The sequence below is a fragment of the Venturia canescens genome, chromosome 1 (genome assembly GCF_019457755.1).
Source record: "Venturia canescens isolate UGA chromosome 1, ASM1945775v1, whole genome shotgun sequence".
NCBI lineage: Eukaryota > Metazoa > Arthropoda > Insecta > Hymenoptera > Ichneumonidae > Venturia > Venturia canescens.
In genome coordinates, this window is record NC_057421.1 from 22,770,942 (window position 1) to 22,793,077 (window position 22,136).

A 22,136-nucleotide genomic window follows, 5' to 3' on the forward strand; every position below is an offset into this window, starting at 1 on the left:
TTTCGTACTTTGTTGGAGAAAAAAATTGTAACAAAAAAACGAAAAATTTAGCACCTCGAAAAATGAATTTTTTGTTAAAACTGTCGCCATTTTTTTTAAATCAAATTTTTTACAAATCCTTCGTCCAGGGCCGAAGCTATTGTTATAATAAATGAATGGTGTAAATTTGGCATGGATCGGATTAATAGATTTTTAGTTATGTCCACCGCAACTGATGCTCAAAACAAAGTGCTACTGGAATACATGAACATATGTACTAATGAATGTCGTTCACAGTTTTTTAATAAACATTTGTTTTCTTGTCGAAAAACAAATCAAGAAAATCACGTTTTTTCGCCCCCCTGCAAGTGTATATAAGGCCTTGACGAAAACTCTCGAACAGAAAACTCAAATAATGTTGTAATCCGTGAAAAATTTTTGAGTGAGTTTTTGACTTTAGATATTTTTTACTTCCATTAATATTATTAACCTGCACGAAAAGTACGACTAAAATTTTCTTCATTCGATGAAACTTTGCACCTAAAATCTACTGAGTGATTCGCCACTTGTGATTAATAGGAATTTGGTAACGGAGTTTCGAAGGGCTGATGAAAAGCCACATGCTAATCTTACCATTTCTCGGAGCTTCTGATTAACTCTGCACTATTGATATGCAACACAATACTATAGTAAGGGTTCAAGCACGTTCAGGAAAGGAATTAGTTGGCAAAGCTTCGTCAAATTTGTCGAACGTATACTATCCAGTTGTATACCAATTATTTAGTTTCGATTGACGTCGATTTACGTAAACTCTGTTCTTCGTTCGTATATTAATAAATACCTTGACATTTATGGAAATCTTCGGATAATCAGTTTGCGACGACGTGCATAATTGATAAGCCGAACGAATCGTTGGAAGGCAATCTATTCTCGGTGTAATATAGACTTGCGTTTTTTGTTTCAGTCGTGTGCGGAGTCGGTGCTGATGTTGCATTCCACGGACATGTCATCGGGATTTACGTGACGTGAGGAAAATTCACAGCATGTGCTTGTAAATCGATATACGCAATGAATCAAATCTCTTGATGAGGGGATGAGTGAACTCTTCGAAAAATTTCGAAAAAAAAACTGCGTACATTGGCAATAAAATATGAAGCTTAATGATTTTGCATCGAAATAGTTTTGTAAAATGATCACAAAGTTAACGACTTTTGTGCTGGTCTCAACTTTGAACGAATAATGTTGATTTACTGATTACAATAGAGACGAAATTTATCCCTAAAATCTTTCTCAATTTTAATTTACATTCTAATCATTTCTCTTATAATGCCTTAGCCCATTGGTATACTTGACTGAAAGTACGATTGCTCTAGAGTCAAGGGTTCAGAGCACAATGTTATCTAATCCTTGAAGAGTGAAATCGCATAGCGAGAACTGTCTGCTAAGCCAACAGAAATTGATGTGCACGAGGTCTACTGAGAGCGTTCACAAAGACGCGTTTCATGCTTTGCTCTTGCTACCAATTTGATAAATAATAGGAGTTTAATCTCTAGAATATGTTTACTAGGGTGATTCCGAAATTTTTTTTTCTCCAAGACGCAAGTGATTACGTTAATACTTTATGAAGAATTAAAAGGTTCTCAAAATGTGGGCCTTCTAAAAAAATGTTTAGAAGTGGCGGCAACGACTTGAAAATAATTTTCTTCAATTTTAGTGAAAATCTACGATAAAAAATATTGATTTTTTGGTATCGGAATAAAAATAGTTAGCACTCAACGAAGAGTTGATTCCCTCGAAGTTTGAGCTTAGGAGAAAAAAATTCAGAGGTCGTTTCAATGGTTTAAAAAATTTTTTTTTTCCAATCCTCGTAAACATTTTTATATAAAAAAATGATTTTTGTTGTGTAGGAGGCTGATATGTTAGATGTGGAAAAGTAATTTCGGCTAAATTCGAATTCTTACAAAATTTCGGACTCCAAGAATTGGGACCAGTAATTTTTACATTGAAATCTAAAATTCTGCAGTTTGGCAATTTTTCATCACTCAATCCTATTTCCTGCGTTATTTCCTTAAGCATTTATAATTATTTTTTCGGGGTCCAGAAAGAGTTTGAATCGAAAATGATCGAAAAACTGATGATTGTGCCAAATATCCTTGTTCTCCATTTTTATTGATTGGCCAAAGGAAGCATGTGGATTAACAAAATTCTTTGTAAGTGTGCAATTGAGTATTTATCGATGAACGAATAATTTTTTAAAATATCATTCAAAAACGATTCGAAACGCTGTAGAGAATAAAATCTTTTATTTTTTACGTGCATTTATAATGCACTCCGATCAGCAGTTTCTGGTGATCCAAGTTTCCGAGAATTGCAGTAAAATCCTCTGTGGAGTCTCACTGTGCCTCTTCCGAATATGATGTTGAAGGTAGCACGTCTAAATATCACAGTCAAAATATCACACGAAAAAATATCACAGACAATATATCACCACGACAAAATATCACACGTCAAAAGATCACGCACACAAAATATCACACGTCAAATTTTCAATCTATGTGTGGAACTTAGAATCGCTCATTTGGTAATCCCTGAAAAAAATTATATTATTGATCCATACCGATTATTGAAGAAGCATGATTTCATGTGATAGAATAATGAGAATCGGAGAGGAAATTCGATGAGAATCAGTCATATTCAATTTTGAGATTGAGAGAGAATTACGAAATTTGAGATGACGAGATGTGCAAGACCGGACTCACACGGTGAGATAGAGTTTCGACATTGAGATGGATACAACCGTGTGAGCTGAGATTTATCTATGCCTTGCACCTTACATTCTATAGTTGAGTTAAATTAATAAGTCGTAAATTAACCTTGATTATGAGGATCACGAAATAAAAAAATGAACCAATAGTAATATACCAGAATTGTGATTTCCTTATTTTTCTCAATTAATCTCGTTCTTTTTTTATCGATGATCTTCTCTCTACCGCTGGTTTTTTCTTTCTCCCACGAAACAAAAATAATTGTGTTGTCCTCATTACCTAGGAAACTACAGAAGCATCTAGGCCTCCTCTCAGGTGAGATCCGGCTCACCGTTCAGGTTGTGTGTGCGTTTGGGAAATATTTAGCATCAGTAGGCAGTGAACATTTCTATCTATTTTTTTTCCTTTAATCTTTATTATTTAATAACTATTTTAAACATCAAAAGATCACGCATACAAAATCTCACAAGGCCACAAATAATTATGACAAAATAATCGCATCGATATAGTATATGGAGGCAAATCACGAATATATCACGGATTAATCGAAGCTTAATGTTTGTTTGTATGGTGATGTATGCGATTGTCTGTTTAGGTTTGTTTGTGTATAGGTATGTATGTGTTTGTCTCTTTGGGCTTGTTTGGGTAGGGATGGAACCGATGTTGAAACTTGTTGAAGATTCTGTCTTCAAATGTCATTTTTCTGAATTTTTCACTCCAGAGGATCACCGAGACTTTTCACGGTGTCAATCCAATGGTTTTGACAGATGATCGGACATCATTCGGATCTTGCCAAATTACAATCACTGACCTCGATAACTGTCTTCATATTTTTCTTTCTTCTTCATATTACAATTTTTTCGAATACAGTTATAACTTCATGTGGAATGAAAATTTTGCCTTAAAATCTGCATATGCGTCATTAGCAGTTAACTGATCGACGATAATTGGGTTAATCATGGCGTCGGGTTGATTAGTGCTCAATGATAGAGTTTCCAGAACGAGATTAGTACGTGTGCATTTAGTTGCTTTCGAACGCAGTTTATGTTTTCGTCTTTTGTTGTTGAAGGACGACATTTTTTGTTCAGTGCTCTGGTAGCTACGTTTTGCTATTGGAATTATCTTCGTGCTTATCGAGAGGCATGCTTGGCTTCCATAAAAAAAATCAGCATATGAAAAGAGTTGCTAATAAGTTTGAATACAAAAATTGGCTCCACGAGTACTTGGAATTATATTTCAATGGAGCTATAAAAGTATGAGAAGAGCTGTTGGCGGAAAGAAATTGTTTTTTGTTGGTTATTATTTTTTCAAGGTCTTGAATTTCGCTTCAGAGTAACTGGAAAAAATCAACGTGCTTTTGGATTTTTTTAACGGCATCACCTTCGTTTTTTTAGTTATTCGAAACCCCAGAAAACCACAGTTTTCGTCGTCACTGACCAATCACTCTGGAACCAACATCTCCACCAGGTGCGCGTAACCAATCACAGGCCGTGCTAAAGATTTTAGAACCACTTAGCGAGTGACCAAAAATCAGTACCTCAATCAGGACTTCCGCAACCGATAAGATGCCAACAAATTTTTACATGAGCGACATGTAATTACATTTTTTTGAGAATTTCTCAAAACATCACTGAAGCCGGTTGTACTTGTTAGTGAGTCTTTATAGGTCGACTCACATCTATTTTGGCATGCGATTGTAAAAACTGGCATGACCCGCGTGTTTGATGGTGTTATTGCGGGATGTTCAGATTCTATTTGGTTTTTCACTAAATTTCCCTTCAATCGAGAGGACCTAGACCTGCTCAGGTTGCCCGTTCTATATCAGGATTTACTAGGAAAAAGTTACACAGAAAAATCTGACGATATGCCATATTATCTAAAAGTTCTTGAAGACCTTCTAAATGTTTTTGTACCGGTGAATTATTTTATTCAAAAGCTTATTCCCTACGGCGAACTCATCAGAAAGGAAGATGAAGATGATGAAGATAAAGATGAAGATGATGAAGACGATGATGAAATGAAAGATGATGAAGATGAATTTCAAGGTGACACGGATGAAGATGAAAGTGGAGGTGCCGAAAATCAAAATGGGGATAATCGCTACCGTGTTAACTTCTCTTATCGATTTGTTCCAATTGATGAATATCAAACATCAAAGAAATAACTAATTACAATAATTCTAAAATCAATCGATGTTCCAGATTTCTTTTTTTTTTTTTTTTTTTTTAATTGTTGATACATAAATATAAATGTTTATTGCTATAAAAGCAAGATAGAAAGTTCAAGTTCAATAACAAAAACTATCAAAAACTCTGAATCTGTTTTGTAAAATTAATTTCAATAATTTTCAATAAAAATTTCGTGATATTATATTTAACATTTATTCATAGCGACAAGAAAATATACATTGATTTCCTTTTCTCATTATTAGTCCAATTATTCGGGAAAAATAAAAATGATTTTCGTTGACCCTACAAATGTCTCAATACAGCAGAAAAATATGCCAGAAGGAAATCTTGGATACGCCATCGCAGGAAAAAAAGGACCCGTTATTATTCAATACTGAACATTATTATTAAATTATTTAGTATTTAATAAAAAACGTAATAATAAAACGTATTTATTTTTATTAGTTAATATTTTCATTAAGTAATAGACATTCAATAAGTAATAAACACAATCACTTGCGACTTTGAGATAAAAAATAAACATTTTTTTCCGAATCACCCTAATGTTTATGCAACAATGAAGTATTTCAGGCCATAACGTGCAGTCGTAGCCCGGGTTATTTTTCATTTTTCTGATCATACGGAGAAAACGAGGCCGAAAATTCTAGAGGAAAATACTAGGAATATAGTATCTCGGAAAAGACTCAAGAGTGCTGACCGTAAAAATTTGTGATTTAGAATACATTTCCACGGATTAGTAAGTACTAGTCTGACATGATGAATAATACTTGAAAACAAAACGAAATATAGTTCTCACGTGCATCACTTTTTGCTGTCCACAAAAAGCTGTTTAGCATTTAAGGGACGAAAAATTGAAAAATTCAAAAAATACTATGTTGTTTGTAATTTTTACTATTCAAAACGAATCCGTTTTCTCTGTGCAAATATTCGTCATTTTTCATTTTCGTCGTTAGAATATCCTCTCGAATATTTATACTTTTATCTCACGCCCGAATGAACCTAGTTTTTGTTACCAGCATCATTTAAATTCATGAAGTTATAGATTCTTCGAATCAATTGGAGAAAAAAAAATTCATTTCATGAGCATCCAGGAGAGTTCTATTTCCCGCCTAGTCGAAAACGAATTTTTACCCGCAGGTGTTGTGCGGAAAATAGTATTCACAATTCGCGCAGGGATTTGAAACCGCGCACTCACCATCCGAGCTGAAGTCAAGGGTGGCAATCACACGCCGCTTCAAATAGCCTACTTACCTTCCCTACTTACAAAATTTATTGTACGTCGTCCCAGTTCAAAAAATACATTTGCCAACACGATTTCAATCGATTTCTTCTCCTGTACAACGATTCTCAGATTCAATTGCATCAAACTTCATTAAAAATTACACTTTTCCTTGGAATTGATTTTAGAAATCATGTAAATTACAGTCGTCGATTGAAGACTATGTGAGCTGAGTATTGAATTTCATTGACGGATCATGAGTCCGATATTTGCATCAATATCGGAAGCATAAAATTTATTTAAACAATTTATTCTGAATAATGAATAGAAATTTGAATGCACGATTGGACTGCCGTCAGTAATGAAATTATTGATCGACAGTTCCAAAGAACTTTATTTTGATAAAGCATAAAAAATGGCTACAGACTTTGAAGAGGAAGAAAAAATCTTTGAAATTTTTGGTCGTTATTTTCTTTAGCACCCAATTTCGTGAAAGTATCACTCAAAAAAGTTGTCGACGTTTGTACATTTTGAAAGTTTTGAGAACAGAATATTTTTGAAACACTGTAACTGTTGAAGCACGTGAGATAAAACTGTGAAATATTCGTGCGGATGTTTATTTCATGGGGTACTATTCTTCAAAAAATTGTCAGGAAAATGTGGAATTTTCGAGGTACGGCCGTGTGAAATGGCTCGGGATACGTCTCGTACATTTCAAATAGTTTTATCATATTTCGGAGCTAAAAAATTCAAATTTATACAAAGTGAATTTCAAAAATATATTTCTCTGGATGAATCGTAAAAAAATTGCATTTATAGATTCTGCCTTAAAATATCAGCTATTGATTTTTTTACCTTGAACTTTACCGTTATTCATCGCTGACGGTAAACTCGTTCTTTCGGATCACTTTGAAAATAGTTATTTACGACGTCTATTTGTATCATTCGTCGATGAAGTAATATTTATAAATGGAGAATATCAATTTCGATTTTATTGATCATATTTCAGAGCTGCCTCAGGCCTGATATTCTTCCTCGAGATCACGTGGGTCATCACGCTTTTCGTACAGATTTGTCTGAGGTACGTGAGATGCATTTTTTATGAAGGTAGAGAAAGTGTTACTGGGCGATGCACGAGTTGTCGTTCGATATCGTCTATGAGTGCACACAGTCGTAAAGGGAAGTAAATTACTCGTGGTACGTTTTATTTGCCCTTTTTTCATGGCACGAGATCGGAATAAACGAACGATTGCAGGGTAAAATATTATTTTTTGCAATTTGTGGTTTTTTTCAAATTTTTTTTTTTTTATGGGATTGAAAAAAATATTGTGTGTTCCGAATATCAACAATTTTCTTCGTGAAATTCATTAGATTGGTTCTCCTCCGATTCAAATTTCCGGAGTTTGTTCAAAATATTTGCAGGATAAATGTCGAGAAGCGCTCTACAAAAAACGAAATAAATCATTTCGATTTGACGTAGAAAATACATAAAAGTTTTGAGCACGAAACGCCTTCAACTGGGAATGGATTAGCGTCCGAATGCGATCCGTCAGGAATGAGAGTGAGGATAATGGATTGGGAAACATCGAAGAACATTGATTCTCGTCTGTTAAAGGTAGAAATCGTTCGCTAATCGCTTCGAAATTGGTAATTCTACAAAGAGAGGTATTAAACTGTGGGAAATTAACGAGCGGATTACAGTACCGGCTCATTAAAAACTTCCGCTTCGTCGGTCATGACAACCTTAAAAATCTGAGGAAAATTCTTAAAGGCAAAATAATGATGCGGCCTCTTAGGGAATACAGAGACGATAACGTCGGAGTCAAGAGTCCCGAGTGCAACCGTTTTTTATCTTTGTTAAAGCCCCTTTTTTCCTCGGATAAAGACCTCAAATTATTTGTGCCAGGGTTTTGGCGAGTAAATTCTATCAGGAGGGAGAGCGAGAGAGAGAAAGTTCTAGCGCCGGAGCTGCTCGAGGTAATATCCATTAATTTCCGGATCGCGGCAGTCAAGGTTTGTCGTCTTCTCGATTCATTAGACGTACGGATAGACGGAAACCTGAAGATTGCTGAATTAATCAAACGGTGGTTAATTGCATACTTTATTTCCGTTATTCATGCGAGAACAGGAGAGTCTGGGACAATTAGACGTTTGATGTAAATGACTTGACGGATGAAGCTCCATTGTTGAGTTTTATACAGATTCTCATTCAATCAACGGACACATTAGAATAAGATTTGGAATGCCGAACACTTTTTAACTAGATCGGAATGAGATGAACAATCATTTCAATTGGCACGTGGAAAATAGTTGTCATTGCCTCAGCACTGGAATAAATCCTTGAAATTTTCGTGCTTTCTAACCACCTCATACATTATCCATAAAGTATGACCACAAAAAAAAAATACTGACGAGAAAATTTCTCACTGGATTATTAAAATTCATGGGAAGCTTCAATTATTCCAATGTTTTTTCAATTGAGGCGTTAACCAAAGTCCTGATGACTCATGAATAGACTCAACTTTGCCAGAGAAAACTTATCGTAGATTCATTCCACCGCGAAGGAGTGTGAGAGTTGTACGAACAAAGAATAGAAAAGCGAGGAGTTACGATTGAGACTCTGGATTAAAAACTCGCTCAACTTTTTATTGCCCCAGTGACTAAAATTCTGAAGAAGAAATATATCGTTTTGTCCTCGTTCGTAAAGGATCTCTACGCGGGAAAAGGAATGGTGAATATGCGAAAATCAATAAAATTACCAAGCGGGGGACGATAAATAATTGAGAAACTGTAAAAAAAAAAATAAAATAAAAATACTGCAATGTATTTTGGACCTTTAAGAAACGACCATAACGATTTTATCCTATTCGTGTTATTTTTAATATTCAAAAAAATGTCAAAGAAAAGAATGCAGGAAAAATGGCTTTTTTCACAAAAATTGATGTAGAAATCGTAATTTTCAATTAAAAAAAAAAATCAATTCGTTCCATAAACCTGAGAAATCACGCTTTCAGGTAGTATTAGTTAAATTTGTCACGCTGGGGTGGATCGGACCCCGGATCTTCGCACGGTCTGACTTGATCGACTACCAAAACTAAACTAACGGGCCCTTTCAAATAATAACGATGAGGCTCTCTTCTCAAAGGTTCGAACTGTCGACCGAGGGCACCACAAGTCCCATTTTCTCGACATTTCTATTTGGTATCGTCGGTCGAAAAACGGTTGGGGTCCAATATACCCCGTGTGACTATTAAGGGTTAAAAACTGTAAACTAGCTCTTATGTCATCGTTCAATTACGAAACGATGGACTCAATGGATTTGTTACGATAGTACGGTCACAAGCTGCAATTCATGATGATATTATTATGCGAAAGAAATTAAATTTTTCTTAAAAAAAAATAATATTCATTGTTCACTGTAGGAACCTTTACCCGAGTATTTAATAAATTTTGACCGCGCTGCACTGTAAAAACTTCCGTACAAATGTTTATGCCCAGGATGCGGCTATACTGGGGACATGGCGCGGGTATTTAGTCGCTACATCGGCTTTCCCCATTCTTTTTATATGCTCAGCCCTTTGTCGAAGTGTGTAAATCACCGTTTCAGTGTGCTACGAAATTCGGAAACGAGTGATCGATACTTTCGTTAAGGCAAAGACATTTTACCGCGATGTACCGTAAAATTCACTAAACCTTTTGTAAATTTTATCGTACGTACAGTAAATTTCACTATCTGCAATATTTACTATTATAAAACTAAACATTTCGCAAAGTATTGAAAATTTTACAGCGCGTTACTGGAATACATTTTTTTCGTTTATTTGTCCCCGCAGTCAAATGTATCGGATAAATTTTACAGTGAATTTCACGCTAAATATTATCGTTTAATTCTCTCCGTGTACTAACCATTAATATCCATTTCAATAGTGAACAATGTCATGTTCTATAGCTGAAGAACGACATAAAAAATTATAAAAAAATAAAAACGCGAATCTCATTGAGTATAAAATGTAAAGTTTAGTGTCCCGAGTAAAATATTCCCCGCACGCCCAGGAAAATAAAATGTCGACCGATATACAATTTACTGACCATAAAAGAGGTAAAAATGTTGAGTGGTTTCGACGAAAAATTACTTTTAGAGAATGAGAATATTGCGTGATGCTTTTAGAGAAAATTATGGTCCATATAAATCAAATGATTACTAGTAAAAATTCGAATTTCAAACAATTGACGATTAATTGAAAAAAAAAAAAAAAATAGAAATAAAAAATACGAAAACGTTGCGAGCAATGCTAATGCGTGGATACAAACATAGAAACGCCACAATTTTTACATTTCAAACTTTTCTCGTTCGCAACCTACCTTAAAGATCATTCTTTGACGTCGCCGTTGATATTTCGAAAGAGATACGTTTGTTTGGGTTTTCTCGGTAATTGGTGGCGAGCAGATAAAAATGTAATAAGTCGTGTCCATGTGCGTGAAATTATGTAGATAAAAACGTAAATTAAGACCAAATTTTGGTGTACGTGAGAAACTTTTTTGTGAAAATTTACGTTGAGCGTGATGAATCTAAAGGAGGAAAAAGATCAACACCGAAAATGTCCTTATAATTCAAATTTATTCACAATTTCATTCTTTTTTAATGTTTTCACGGATACAGTGTCTATAAAACGTATTCGTACACTTTACAAAGAAAATTATATTTAACTTTCTCGGAGCGTATGTTGCTACTACGCAACACGCGCTTCCGAGCCCTATAAAACTGCATCGGTCAGTAAAGTCGGGCTTCTAACTGCCTAGTTCCATCAAACAAGGTTAGATTGCACTACAGATACTCCTAAACCAAGATTTAAACTGTTTTAACCCATCGAAATATCAATTTGAAGCTGGCGTTTCGTGTTGAGTTGGCGCTGTGTGAAAACGTGCTTTAGTTTTCGCAAAACAAAAGTGAGTACACATTTGTTTTTCATACTCCAAAAGTTATATCCTCTCAAAGGGAAGCTAATATAATGTATTTAATAAGGTGTTAGGTGCTAGATTCATTCGTAAATTGTGCTAATTTTATCCCTTAAACTAGAAAGTATTTTGAGACAAAATTGTGAAGGGAATAATTTTCCTTCAACGTGAAATAGGCCTCGGTCTGAGAGGGCTAAAGTCTACGAATACTTTTTGTAGCCACTGTATATCCGCCTTATTCTGATGAGAATAAGTTCATTATTTTATAGTATTGTGTATATACTTGTCGCATTTCGACGCTATACAATCAGGGTGAGGGGTCCACTTTGCGATGTTGATATTTGTTCGTTCGATATGAGCATGCAATTGTGCCATTTACGGTACGAGTAATTTCCTTCACAGGGGCCTGCAAGCTTTCTTTGATTTTTCATGAAGAATTTTCGTGCACGTATCTACGCTGAAAAAAAAAAATAGTTGATTCAACAGCAATTGATGTTGTTGGAAAAGTTTTCTTCATTTAACTTCAATGTTTTTGGAAAGAATGAATCTGCAGTTATTTTATTCGTTTAATCATGTTTAACCTTGATCATATATTTCATTTGCACCCCATAATGCCACATTTCGTTGTTTCAATGACTTTTTTTATCATTGTAGACAGTGAGGTTTCAAGAACATCTCAGTACAGCGAGCAATTAATTTTTTCTTACAATAATGTCCATTTTTGGAAGATGGAGTTTGAAATGATTATTTTATACAATGAAAATAAAGGTTCAAAAATGATTTAGAAACTGCCACAAAGTGTTAAACAAGCTTTAGGAATTTTCCGGGCGTTCATTAATAAAGCAACGTTCATCCGGATAATTGATGAGTTGGCTTTTTCGGAATGAATTTTTCGCTTCAGTTGCCGAAAAGCCACAAGAGTTTCAAAGCATTTCTGTCTACCGTTAATGCAAATGTATTCGTACATGTGCGGTCTCTTTGTTGCAGGAACGACGAGTCCTATTGTTCACGTTGCTGGTTGGGCGTTCTGATGATAACGAGAGGCTGGAGAAGAGCATTGTTTTACTTTCCTCTGGCTTGTATTTTGGCATGGAAACCGCACAAGCTGTGGCTATGCTTCGTGGCTGGTAAGCGAGCGCTTGTTTTCGTATTGTGGATCAGTCGAGCTCGTTAAAAAAGCGTTTAATTCGTGTTTCTGAGAATTTCCTCGGGAATTTCATCGCTTTTGATTTGTCATTTCGTGCGAGTCATTGTCCTGATGATTTTAGAAAATTTATTCCTCTCTGCCATGCGAATTTGGTTGCATTCCAGTGGTGTCATAAGTCGTGTAATAATAATAGTCAAAAAAACGTGTTTTCATCTATGTTCTCAGCTGGACTTTTGGCAGTCTTGTCATTATTACACATCGCCTCTAGTGCTCTTGGAAAAAGAGGTTCCTGCAACGGTGTCACGGTTGATTCGGTGGGAGAGAGCTTACTGAATTCGAGGCCGGAAAGTTACGATCGTTTCGAAGAGGTTTTGGTGAGAATTTTATGATTGTTTTTTACTACGGATTCGGGGCATTGTTTCTCTGCAAATTGGATGACGATTTTTTCTCGTCATTCGATATCCGGAATGTAGGCCGACGAGAAAAGAGTTGGAAGAATACAAATTTTCGTGTATTATTCTCGTGGAGTAAAACCAATTTGGAAATTCATTAAGGGGATATTAAAAATGAAGGAAAAACTGAATTACTCACACTCCTCGTGAGCCTTAGATTTTTTTGCTATTTATTGTACAATTTTTGAATAGGTGACCGAAGTTTTGGACGATGGATTGTCCGGACCAGCGGGACGTATTGGGGACAGTGACGTGGAAATGTGACAAGAGCGTCAGCCCTCGTGGGCAAGTGAAACGGACGAAGACAGCGAGCCTGAGCAAAGGACGTGTCAGATAGCGACATTATCCTAGCCTTTTCTGTGCAGCGACGACATCATTAACGATTCGTTGCTGCAGCCGATGCCCTTTGTGCAACCAGAAAATTGCCAGGAGCAAGATTTCCTCAGGCATTGATGAGAGGAAAAAGGTTTGAGAGGGTAGGAACGAAAAAAACGTTCGATCCAGTCTGAAGACTCTTCGCGAGGTCTGTCCCGTGGATAACTCGTCGAATTCCAGGCTTCTTCGGTTTTACACTCGGGATGACCCGAGTATAATATTCGTGGTTACACGAAATAAAAAAACCTTGGATCGCGACAAAGTTATTTAATGCAATTTGATAATTACATTCATTAAAATTGCAAAATTTTCAGCTAATCCGCAAGTGAATCGAAGGAATCATTCAAATTCTAAATCGCCGATTGCAGTGACAAAATTCTCAGTAGAATTCGGTGGATTAAATAAAAATGAAATTGGAATATCGCCAAAAATGGGATTTTCTCAATTTATCTTGCACGGATTTTTTTCCATTGAACTATCCCAACAGTGTTTTGAGTGCAACGGTTTCAAGAGTAAAAATCAAATTTTTTGAGGATAATGTTTCGTACAAATCCAAATTTTGTCGTCCACAAAGAGTTTCTTCCGTTTTCATAAAAGTCAATTTGTTACGATAATTATTTCAAATCCCTTAAAGTTAAGAGAAGAGAAAGAGGCCGAGGACCGAGGATTGAAAGTCGAGGTGAAATGACACGTGAGTCGAGCCGCCATAAGTGCCAAAAAAGTTGTTTCAGCAGTTCCAGGTATTTGCACGATGGATTTTCGAATATCCATTTTCCCTTCGGTACCAAGACGAACAAAGCATTTCTTATTGTTACCTTGAAAAGTATCCTGTCTACAGGAAAAATTTGGACGAAGAATTTTGACCAATCGTCGTCATTTCACCTCAATCGAATGAATGAGAATCGAATGAAAGAATCGTTCGAACTCTGATGTATAATCGCTGCACTCCGAGCTCGTCGAATCGAAGATTATATTTATTAATAACGAATACAATTTTATACGTAACATTGTGGCTATATATGCATGTGTATGCATATATATTCGTATGTATATATATAAGTTTATATATGTATAATACCGAATTTAAATATATATTACGATTGTATAATGGTAAAACCCGCTATCAAAGATCTATCACGCTAAAGTTATTAATAAATTATTATCATGTTGTTGTACACGTGTTGCAGTTGATAATAAAACTTGGTTAAAATACAATTATTGTTCGTTATTGAATTTTTTAAACCTTTTAAGAACGGGATTTTTACGTTGAAATCGAGCTTTTTTACACGAAATTTGTGCATAGAATGGATAAATTTTTCGAGTGAAGTGCCCGACCAAATTAGTGGTCGATATTTCGACCAGACCCGTCCTATAAAGGTTAATTAACTATATTCATTGCTGTATATTCCCTATTAATTGAATTTATCGCTGATATCTTGACTTTTTGAAGTCATTGCAAAATCTCGACGAATAAAATCTGGGCAAAAATTATTCGAAACATTTGTTTTTCAGTCCTCGAAATATGAAGCTTTTCAAACACAATAACAGCTTTGTTTCAAGCTTTTTAAACTGCTGCTGGATTTAAAGTAGATGAAATTGAGGCTTAGAAACATTTTCAAGTACTAGTTATTCAACAGTTTTTTTTTTTCGAAAGAAAGGGTGCTAGAAAAAGTGAAGAGATTTTCAAAATTTCAAGTGTCACTCGTGAGATTCAGACTTTTCTTTGGGCGTTCTAAACTTGAGTATACTTTTGAAGTTGAAAATACTGCGAATGGAAGTTTCTCAGGACTTTCTATACTCTTCGGCTGATAAGATTTATTTTAAGTATTTACGAGATAAGTATGGTATACCTCGTTTTCAGAGGGAATCAAAATTTGAAATAGGAGAGAAATAAATCTGCTTGTGCAGATGATAAAACCTGATATGTATTTTAAGATATCAGAATATGTATTCGATGTTTTCTGAGAATGCAATCAAACAATAATTTTTAATAATCTTCGAATTTTTTCCCTCCTCTATAAAAATCAATCTAAAAATAAAAATGTTTTCTATTATAGTGCGAAAGGAATTATAAAGACATTTTTGGTCGTCCATGTAACATTAATCGCGAAGTATTCGTGCTAATTCGCTTTCATAAGCCTCATTGACTTTCGACTGAATGATATCTCATTTTTTTCTTTTACCTACATCGTGTCTTCTTACAATTAGAAGATTTATGTATTTTTGGCCGCGAGTAAGAATCGATTATTTTCAATTGATTTCAATGAATATTCGTTGAATGTTGGATAAAGCGTTCGTACATGTTCTCGTCTAGCAAGGAACGGGATTTGAGTTCGCCTATTTAGTCGTCACATTGGTCTATCAGGCAGAATATTTGTAGAAAAACAACAAAGCAATCATTCATATTTTCCTCATTTTCTAATATTACGAAGAACCTTTATGACTCGGATGTGGAATGACCTTGACGTACTGATTTTTCGTTTTCTTCAGTTTAAATGTCCACATTCATGTTATCCTTTTTGGACCTTGAAGTTGGCGAATTTTTGGGCTCGTTACGAGACCAACTCAGCAACTCGTCCAGCAATGCTGTCAACTTTGGATTCCCACCCAACCGTTCAATCTCCTCTCGTGCTGACTTATCGAGCTCTTCCAATACCGATCTCGTGTAGGCGAAGGACCCGAATTTTTCCAATAATGTTATGCAGTATTTCTTCACATTCACGTCCGTTGTTCGTTGTCGCAGAATATCTAAATTTAAAAAATGATATTACTATGATAAATCACGCAACAAAAATATTTTTTGGACTTCAACAGCCTGCTAATTGTAACTTTTTTTTCATGGAGATATAAATCACGTAATACGAATCTGCCTACAGCCTTTTACTGAGTGAGTATACTTCGAATAGAATCAACGAGCATCTTTTCTTTCAATTGTGGCATTTTCGAAAAGAATTTATAGAGAACTTGGCAATATTTTAAATGAGAGTAAAATCGACAATTCTCGCGCGTACTGTGTGTCTTTTTCGATCTCGACTCCGTCTCGCAGTAGCAGAAGCAGACGTGAAAGAAGCGCAGTCGCGAGATAGTCTACGCGAACGTGTGCGCGTAGATCAAGGACCGCTGCGGTGCTCGGAACGCAATATATCGATTCATGAGAGAAAAAAACAAGTTTTTTTGTAACTAAAGAATTGAAATCTATCGAAAATGTTGCTGAAACAAATGTTGCTTCCTACACAATCTCGGATTGGCAGTAAGCTTGTGAATTAGTTCGAAATGTGCAGTGAAAAGTAAAGATAACTGTCAGAAAAAAGTGAAGATTCGAAATTAATTATTCGTGTAAACATAAAGTGTCATATTACAATTTATATACGACGAAATCGAGCATGTATTCCACATATTTTACAACTTTCTTTGTCTTCTAATTATCCAACGTTCTTGAGAAAAATTTGACTTAAACTTTTCGAGGTTATGTCAACTTTGAGCGTAACCTCAAAAATTCAGAGTTAACGTAACTCGTATTGAGATGAGCTTTACAACTTCCACAGAAAGTGAATTGAATTTTCAATATAACCGTCATGAGCTAGGGAAACTTGAATTTATATGTAAACGTTGATTGACTATAGTTTTAATGGTCATATAATTTTTAGTCACGACTCTTCAAACTGGAAGTTTCCACAAATCGGCAACGGTATTCCTCGACGACAGATGGAGAGCAAAGTAAAAAATTTATATTTGAATAATTTTCTATGGTGGCATATTGAATTTTTATACAAATTTCGAAACATTTTTTCTAACTCAGAAACCGTCTTACCAAAAATCCAAATGCATCTGGACCTTTGACAAATTATGCGGATTATTCTTTCAAAGATGGACGGCCGGCTCCATTCGGTGTCAAACAAATGATTAGAATGAACAAACAACGAGAGTTTTTCGTATGTATATTCGACTCTACACAATTTTTGTTGGAGTGAATAAGTAGATCAATTGACAAAGAATTCTCACAAAAAAAACGTGTGGTTTTTGATATGTTTCAGGCCAAAATCAAGGAATATTCTCAAGACATGGACGAGACTGTTGAGAGGCATAAACTCATGGAAGAAGAAAAAGCTAGAGAAAGACAGAAAATACTCGATAGCAAACTCAAACCAAAAGGCTATAAAATGTAAATGTGTCTTTAAAACACAAAACAAAGGGTATGGTTTTACAAATAAAGTTAATAGTATATGAAATTTTTATTACTGTAACTACTTTCTAATGATTTCCCATATTAAAAACCATTCAGAAGTACCTAAAAATAGCATAAATTGAAAGGTAATGATTGAGAGTAGGTCGAGTTCAATGCGAAATGTAAAATTGCAAAAATTTTATGATGTTGAAGTTTGCATCGTTCCAGTCCAACGAAATAAATGAAAAATGCATTTGTAATTCTTCAAATTTTCATTTCACGAATCATTTGTGCAGGTTAAAAAATTACGAATTGCTAATTAGGCAGGAAACAAAATTGGAGAATTAAAAATTGTTTTTTTTTTGTTAATTTCATTGAACTCTGGCATTGTAAACTTCAGCACCATAAAATTCTATCAAATGAAAACAAATCTCTGCAATCCATATTTGAAACATTGTATGCACTCTGAATTCGTTTCACAATCTAAAGATTCAAAATGATCAGATAAAATTAATTTGGAATCATACTCACTCATAACTTGTTTGTCCTCTGGTTGACTCTGAATCGCGTGAATTATTGGAAAACTAAATTTACCCTCTGAGAGATCTTCGCAATAGCTCTTGTTTTCAGAGTACTGTAAAATACACGAAAATATTGATGAAATTTTGTGGAGGGTTGTGCAAGTATTTTTTTTGTGTCATAAATATACCTCTTGCAAACAGAGATTACAATAATCGTCTCTAATTTGAAAATATAATCCAAGAATGCCAGCTATGTTGGTAAATTCTTGTTTGCAGTCAGAAAAGAGTTGCATAAGTCTCACAGCCAGATTAAACAATCCACCAGTTTCTAAAAATAAGCAGCATACATTAATGGTTACAGATAATAATGAGAAGGTCAATAAAAAACAGTTTATTGAATAATTTGTAAAAATAATTGAGTTATATCGGAGGGGAAAAAAATATATTTTATCGTCATACTTTTCATTGTCATGAATCTATATTCTGATTCGGTTGGACAGACATAATTGTCACGCCAGTAAATTTCAATTCCTTGTCCTCTGTGAAGTTCCAGAAGTTGTTCAGTGTAAACTTGCGTAGCCTGTACGAAAAAAAGAAGAACAAAAATCTGTACTTCGAAACTTTACAAACCATTACTTCTATTTTTGGCTGCAGTTGATTTTCTACACATGGATTCAGCTTGATATATATATAGATTTGACGTAAATATTTTTGAAATAACTCTCATCGTTGGACGGTTTGATTATTTACCTGTGGATGATTTAGGGCTACAACTCGTTCTAGTGCAATAAACATAACGTAATTCGCCGCTGAAATCGTACGAGCGACTCCATAAATAGCATGAGCTACAGGAATACCTCGACGAAGAATTGAGTTATCCTGGATATCGTCTATACTGTGAAAATGTGAAAAAAAATTATTCGTTGAAAACTTTTGTCAATTGTATTATCATTAAAGGTTTTTGGTTATCTACAAAAATTGACAATGACAGAAAACAATTACGTTGAGTATTCAAATGCAGACACATAGTCAAAGTCTGTTTTATTGGAATTTGAATGATTTGAACTTCAGAATTGATTCTATGTAAACTATAATGCAGAATGAATGAATATGTGGTTAATGGACATATCTAAAATCTTGAAAAATTGTAGGATACCGAAGTGTGCAATATTGAAATGCAACAATAATGTTATTCGTTTATCACTTTTTTATTTCATGAGTATTTGAACCAATCAAATCGTCTACACCTGCAGAAAAAATAGTCTAATTTTTTTCAAATCAGAGGAAAAAACATTTTTAGAATCTATCAAAGTTAAGGAAGGGAGCTTTGCCTCAACGTGATACTTAACGTTTTTTAATACATGATTGTGTATGAAATCCTGTGTTGAAAACTTACAGTAAACTAGAGTTGTGAAGCATCTGGGTTATATCGTCAATCGCTTGCAACTTTTCCATTGGTATTTTCAGCCAGTGGTTCATGGCATGTGCAAGTTTAGCGCGTATTTGTTTTCCAGGAACTTGTTGAATGTAGGAGAAAGGTTGGAGCAAAAGCTGTAAGTGGTATAGCAAGATTGAAATTTTTTTAATTGATAGAAATCTTTTTTAAATGAAAAACAAGGGAAGAAGTAAATTTTAATACAATTTCATTTACACCTTTCAATTACAACATATGGTAAATAAGAATTGAAAGTTTATTCGTATCAATAGCATGTAGAATCATCTCCCAACTGCATTAACGAATTTGAAATACTTTCGATGGTAAAAGCATTATTTGGTCATTGATAGAAATTATTTAAAGTGCTGAATCTAAATTCTGTAAAAGGTTTGACTCGACTCTATAGTATTCAGGATGCAACCCACAGTTTACTAATTGTTCCCGAAATGTTTTTAAAATTTTTCGATCAGATAATTTTTGTTCGTGGATATTGTTGATGATAGCGCCAAGTTTCGTTTGAACTACTCGTAGCAGACGACGAGGCGCATGGTGAAATTGACAGCAGCGAGAAAATAATAGCGTTAACTATTATATAAAAAGAACTCGATAATTAGCAAAGAGATTATGTAGTTAATGCGATTCGATTTACTCATATTGATTATACGATTAAAAATGAAAATCTTATTTCAAAATTACATTATACGAAATTTGACTTTTGACAACTAAAATGAACATAACCTTGCAGCGATGTAAACACTGAGAATTTTCTCATAAGGCACCAAAGTTTTCGAACTGAACATTTTCTACGATATGTTAAAATTATTTTCATGAATAATTATGTTATATGTATATGTTATGTATATGATATGTATCTATGTCACTTGGCAACTAACCTCATCAAGTTTTTTATCTCCATTCTCCGAGTACGGAATGTCACTTTGAACCGCGATATTTTCCATATTTTGCTCGTGGACAATAAACTGTTAAGTGGACAAGGACAATTAAAGTAAATTTTTTTCAAGGGAGTAGTTCAAGATTTTTTTTAAGTGTCCGTTCGTGAAAATTAAATGTTGCTCGTAGGACGACGCATTCGCGTCTGACTGACAGAGCGATCACTAAAATGCGGCTTTCTGCTCTATACTGCCGTAGCCGTGTGAATCAGTCGCAGTGCGCATTCTCTGTGTAAGGCCCGCTACACACGGTCAATAATATTGCACAGTAATATTGCACAATAAGTTTGTATGGTGTGTAGTGCGCCATAAATTTCGAATAGTTCAAACTTCTGTTCAATGATTGCGCAATGTTTCAATACTACATCTACACTTCAATAATATTGTGCAATTAATCACTTATATTGCGCAATATTATTGACCGTGTGTAGCAGGCCTTACTACGCCAAGTCTTTGCACATGCCCCTCTTCGGGGAGATAACCACTAAAAGAGAAGAAGAAGAAGAACGCCAACGCCAAGTCGAAAACGCTGTCAGCGTCCAAGTAGAATGTACCCCTTATTCCCTCTTCCCGCAGACTGACTAAGTGGCGCCGCGAATGTCGACGGAGATAGCGCAAAAATTATTGATATATGAGATCGATTTGATTATGCAGAACCAACAACTTAGCCTGAAGTCGGGATCTAGTTCCAAATGTCAATACAGATGTCGCTAGAATTTTTTTCTTCGAAAGATTCGACGACAGAGATTCTCTCGATTTTGTTGGTAATTAAATTCAAGAGTTGGTTTCGTGTTAAACGACACATTACAGTTCGACCAGAAACATTTCTACCAAAATTTAATTCTACCAGCAATATCTATACCAAAATTCATTTACACCCAACAAAGCAAGTTTCATATTTCTATCATGACCAAATACTACCCCTTAACAACTGCACCATGAATTTAATTTTGATTGCACAGCTACCACATATCAACTCCACCAGAACATTTCTATTCGTAAATGTATAAACTGTAACGACTGTACCATGAAAATAAATAATTTTAAAAATGTCCACCAAAAAATATTTCAACTCCAAAAATGTTCTATCATATTACGTCACTACCTCACTTTTTTGGTGAAGTAGTTTTCCAGGTTAAAAATTAAAAAATATTAATTAATATTTGATAAAAATACCTTAATAAATTATAAAAATCATAATTTATTCAACGGTTCGGTACATATAATTTTGTGTATTGATAATTATGGCAATTGGTGAATATTTACGAATGGATTTTGGATAATACGTTCGGTTTGTTTTCGTTCTTCACGTGTTTACGTTTCACGCGTTTACGCTTGGTCGTGTTTTTGGACTATTCGCTATAGCGTAGTAGCAGAGCCGAGTGGGGATAGCGGCGGTCGGTCAGCCAGCGGGAGAGAGGGGCGACGGGCGGACACCGGGCGGGCGGAGCTCGAGATAGGGGAGAGGCGCAGGCGCAACATGATTCGCTTCACTTACGCCGCTCGGCGCGCACAGGGAGGGGGAGCTCTCCGGCCCGAGGGCTGGACAGGAGACAGGAGAGAGGCACAACACGTTTCGCTTTTCGCTTCACTCACCGCCCGGTAGGCGTAGGGTGAGGACTGGCGCGGAACGTGAGCGTGCTGTTGTCGCTACGCATTATACATTCCAGTGCATTGAGAAAACGGGGCATGAAATACGACACGTGGAATCCTACTTTATCCTGAATGACTAAAATAATGTTTTTTTATGATTTAATTTTTTTTCAATCAATCGATAAACAAATAAAATAGAAACCAATAAAAATTGGTAGCGGTCATAATTTTATTAATTATTCTAATTTTAACAGTTATTTCATAATTTTAACAGTACATTCAATCTCGCTGAAGCAACTGATCGGTCATCTAAATTACAAAATAAAAGATCGTGCGAATCAATAAAAGACACGAAAACACAACGTAATGAATATTAAAGTTGAAATTTAA

General features: G+C 35.0%; 3 protein-coding genes across 4 annotated transcripts in view; 2 read left to right on the forward strand and 1 right to left on the reverse strand.

The window, feature by feature from the left end:
* Positions 1 to 14,297, forward strand: part of LOC122409782 (uncharacterized) — a 56,884-nt gene extending 42,587 nt beyond the window's left edge. For both annotated transcript variants that reach the window (XM_043417580.1, XM_043417588.1), the window contains exons 2-6: positions 944 to 1,004; positions 7,162 to 7,233; positions 12,096 to 12,235; positions 12,481 to 12,629; positions 12,900 to 14,297. In XM_043417580.1, coding sequence (XP_043273515.1) covers positions 944 to 1,004; positions 7,162 to 7,233; positions 12,096 to 12,235; positions 12,481 to 12,629; positions 12,900 to 12,971 — 494 coding nt within the window. In that variant the 3' untranslated portion in view covers positions 12,972 to 14,297. The remainder of the gene's footprint in view (positions 1 to 943; positions 1,005 to 7,161; positions 7,234 to 12,095; positions 12,236 to 12,480; positions 12,630 to 12,899) is intronic.
* On the reverse strand, positions 14,015 to 20,349 carry qm (quemao). Its single transcript, XM_043417569.1, has 7 exons — positions 20,097 to 20,349; positions 19,165 to 19,319; positions 18,519 to 18,663; positions 18,228 to 18,348; positions 17,957 to 18,096; positions 17,779 to 17,881; positions 14,015 to 15,830 (listed from the first exon to the last, which is right to left on the reverse strand). The coding sequence occupies exons 1-7, from the start codon at positions 20,160 to 20,162 to the stop codon at positions 15,574 to 15,576; spliced, it is 987 nt and encodes a 328-aa protein (XP_043273504.1). The 5' UTR covers positions 20,163 to 20,349; the 3' UTR covers positions 14,015 to 15,573.
* On the forward strand, positions 16,137 to 17,311 carry mRpL52 (mitochondrial ribosomal protein L52). The gene is made up of 4 exons (XM_043417602.1): positions 16,137 to 16,332; positions 16,730 to 16,799; positions 16,882 to 17,014; positions 17,117 to 17,311. Exons 1-4 carry the CDS (start codon positions 16,287 to 16,289, stop codon positions 17,246 to 17,248), a joined length of 381 nt encoding a protein of 126 aa, XP_043273537.1. The 5' UTR covers positions 16,137 to 16,286; the 3' UTR covers positions 17,249 to 17,311.
* Positions 20,350 to 22,136: the final 1,787 nt, after the last annotated feature.

Bases quoted from the DNA above. Each gene is read 5' to 3' on its own strand.
- qm (XM_043417569.1), bottom strand. From the start codon at position 20,162: ATGGAAAATATCGCGGTTCAAAGTGACATTCCGTACTCGGAGAATGGA. The intron at 18,664-19,164 runs GTAAGTTTTCAA...ACATTTTCACAG, and splicing joins CTTCACAACTCTAGTTTACT to TATAGACGATATCCAGGATA. The intron at 18,097-18,227 runs GTATGACGATAA...GCTTATTTTTAG, and splicing joins TAGATTCATGACAATGAAAA to AAACTGGTGGATTGTTTAAT.
- mRpL52 (XM_043417602.1), top strand. From the start codon at position 16,287: ATGTTGCTGAAACAAATGTTGCTTCCTACACAATCTCGGATTGGCA. The intron at 16,800-16,881 runs GTAAAAAATTTA...TTTCTAACTCAG, and splicing joins GACGACAGATGGAGAGCAAA to AAACCGTCTTACCAAAAATC. The intron at 17,015-17,116 runs GTATGTATATTC...GATATGTTTCAG, and splicing joins ACAAACAACGAGAGTTTTTC to GCCAAAATCAAGGAATATTC.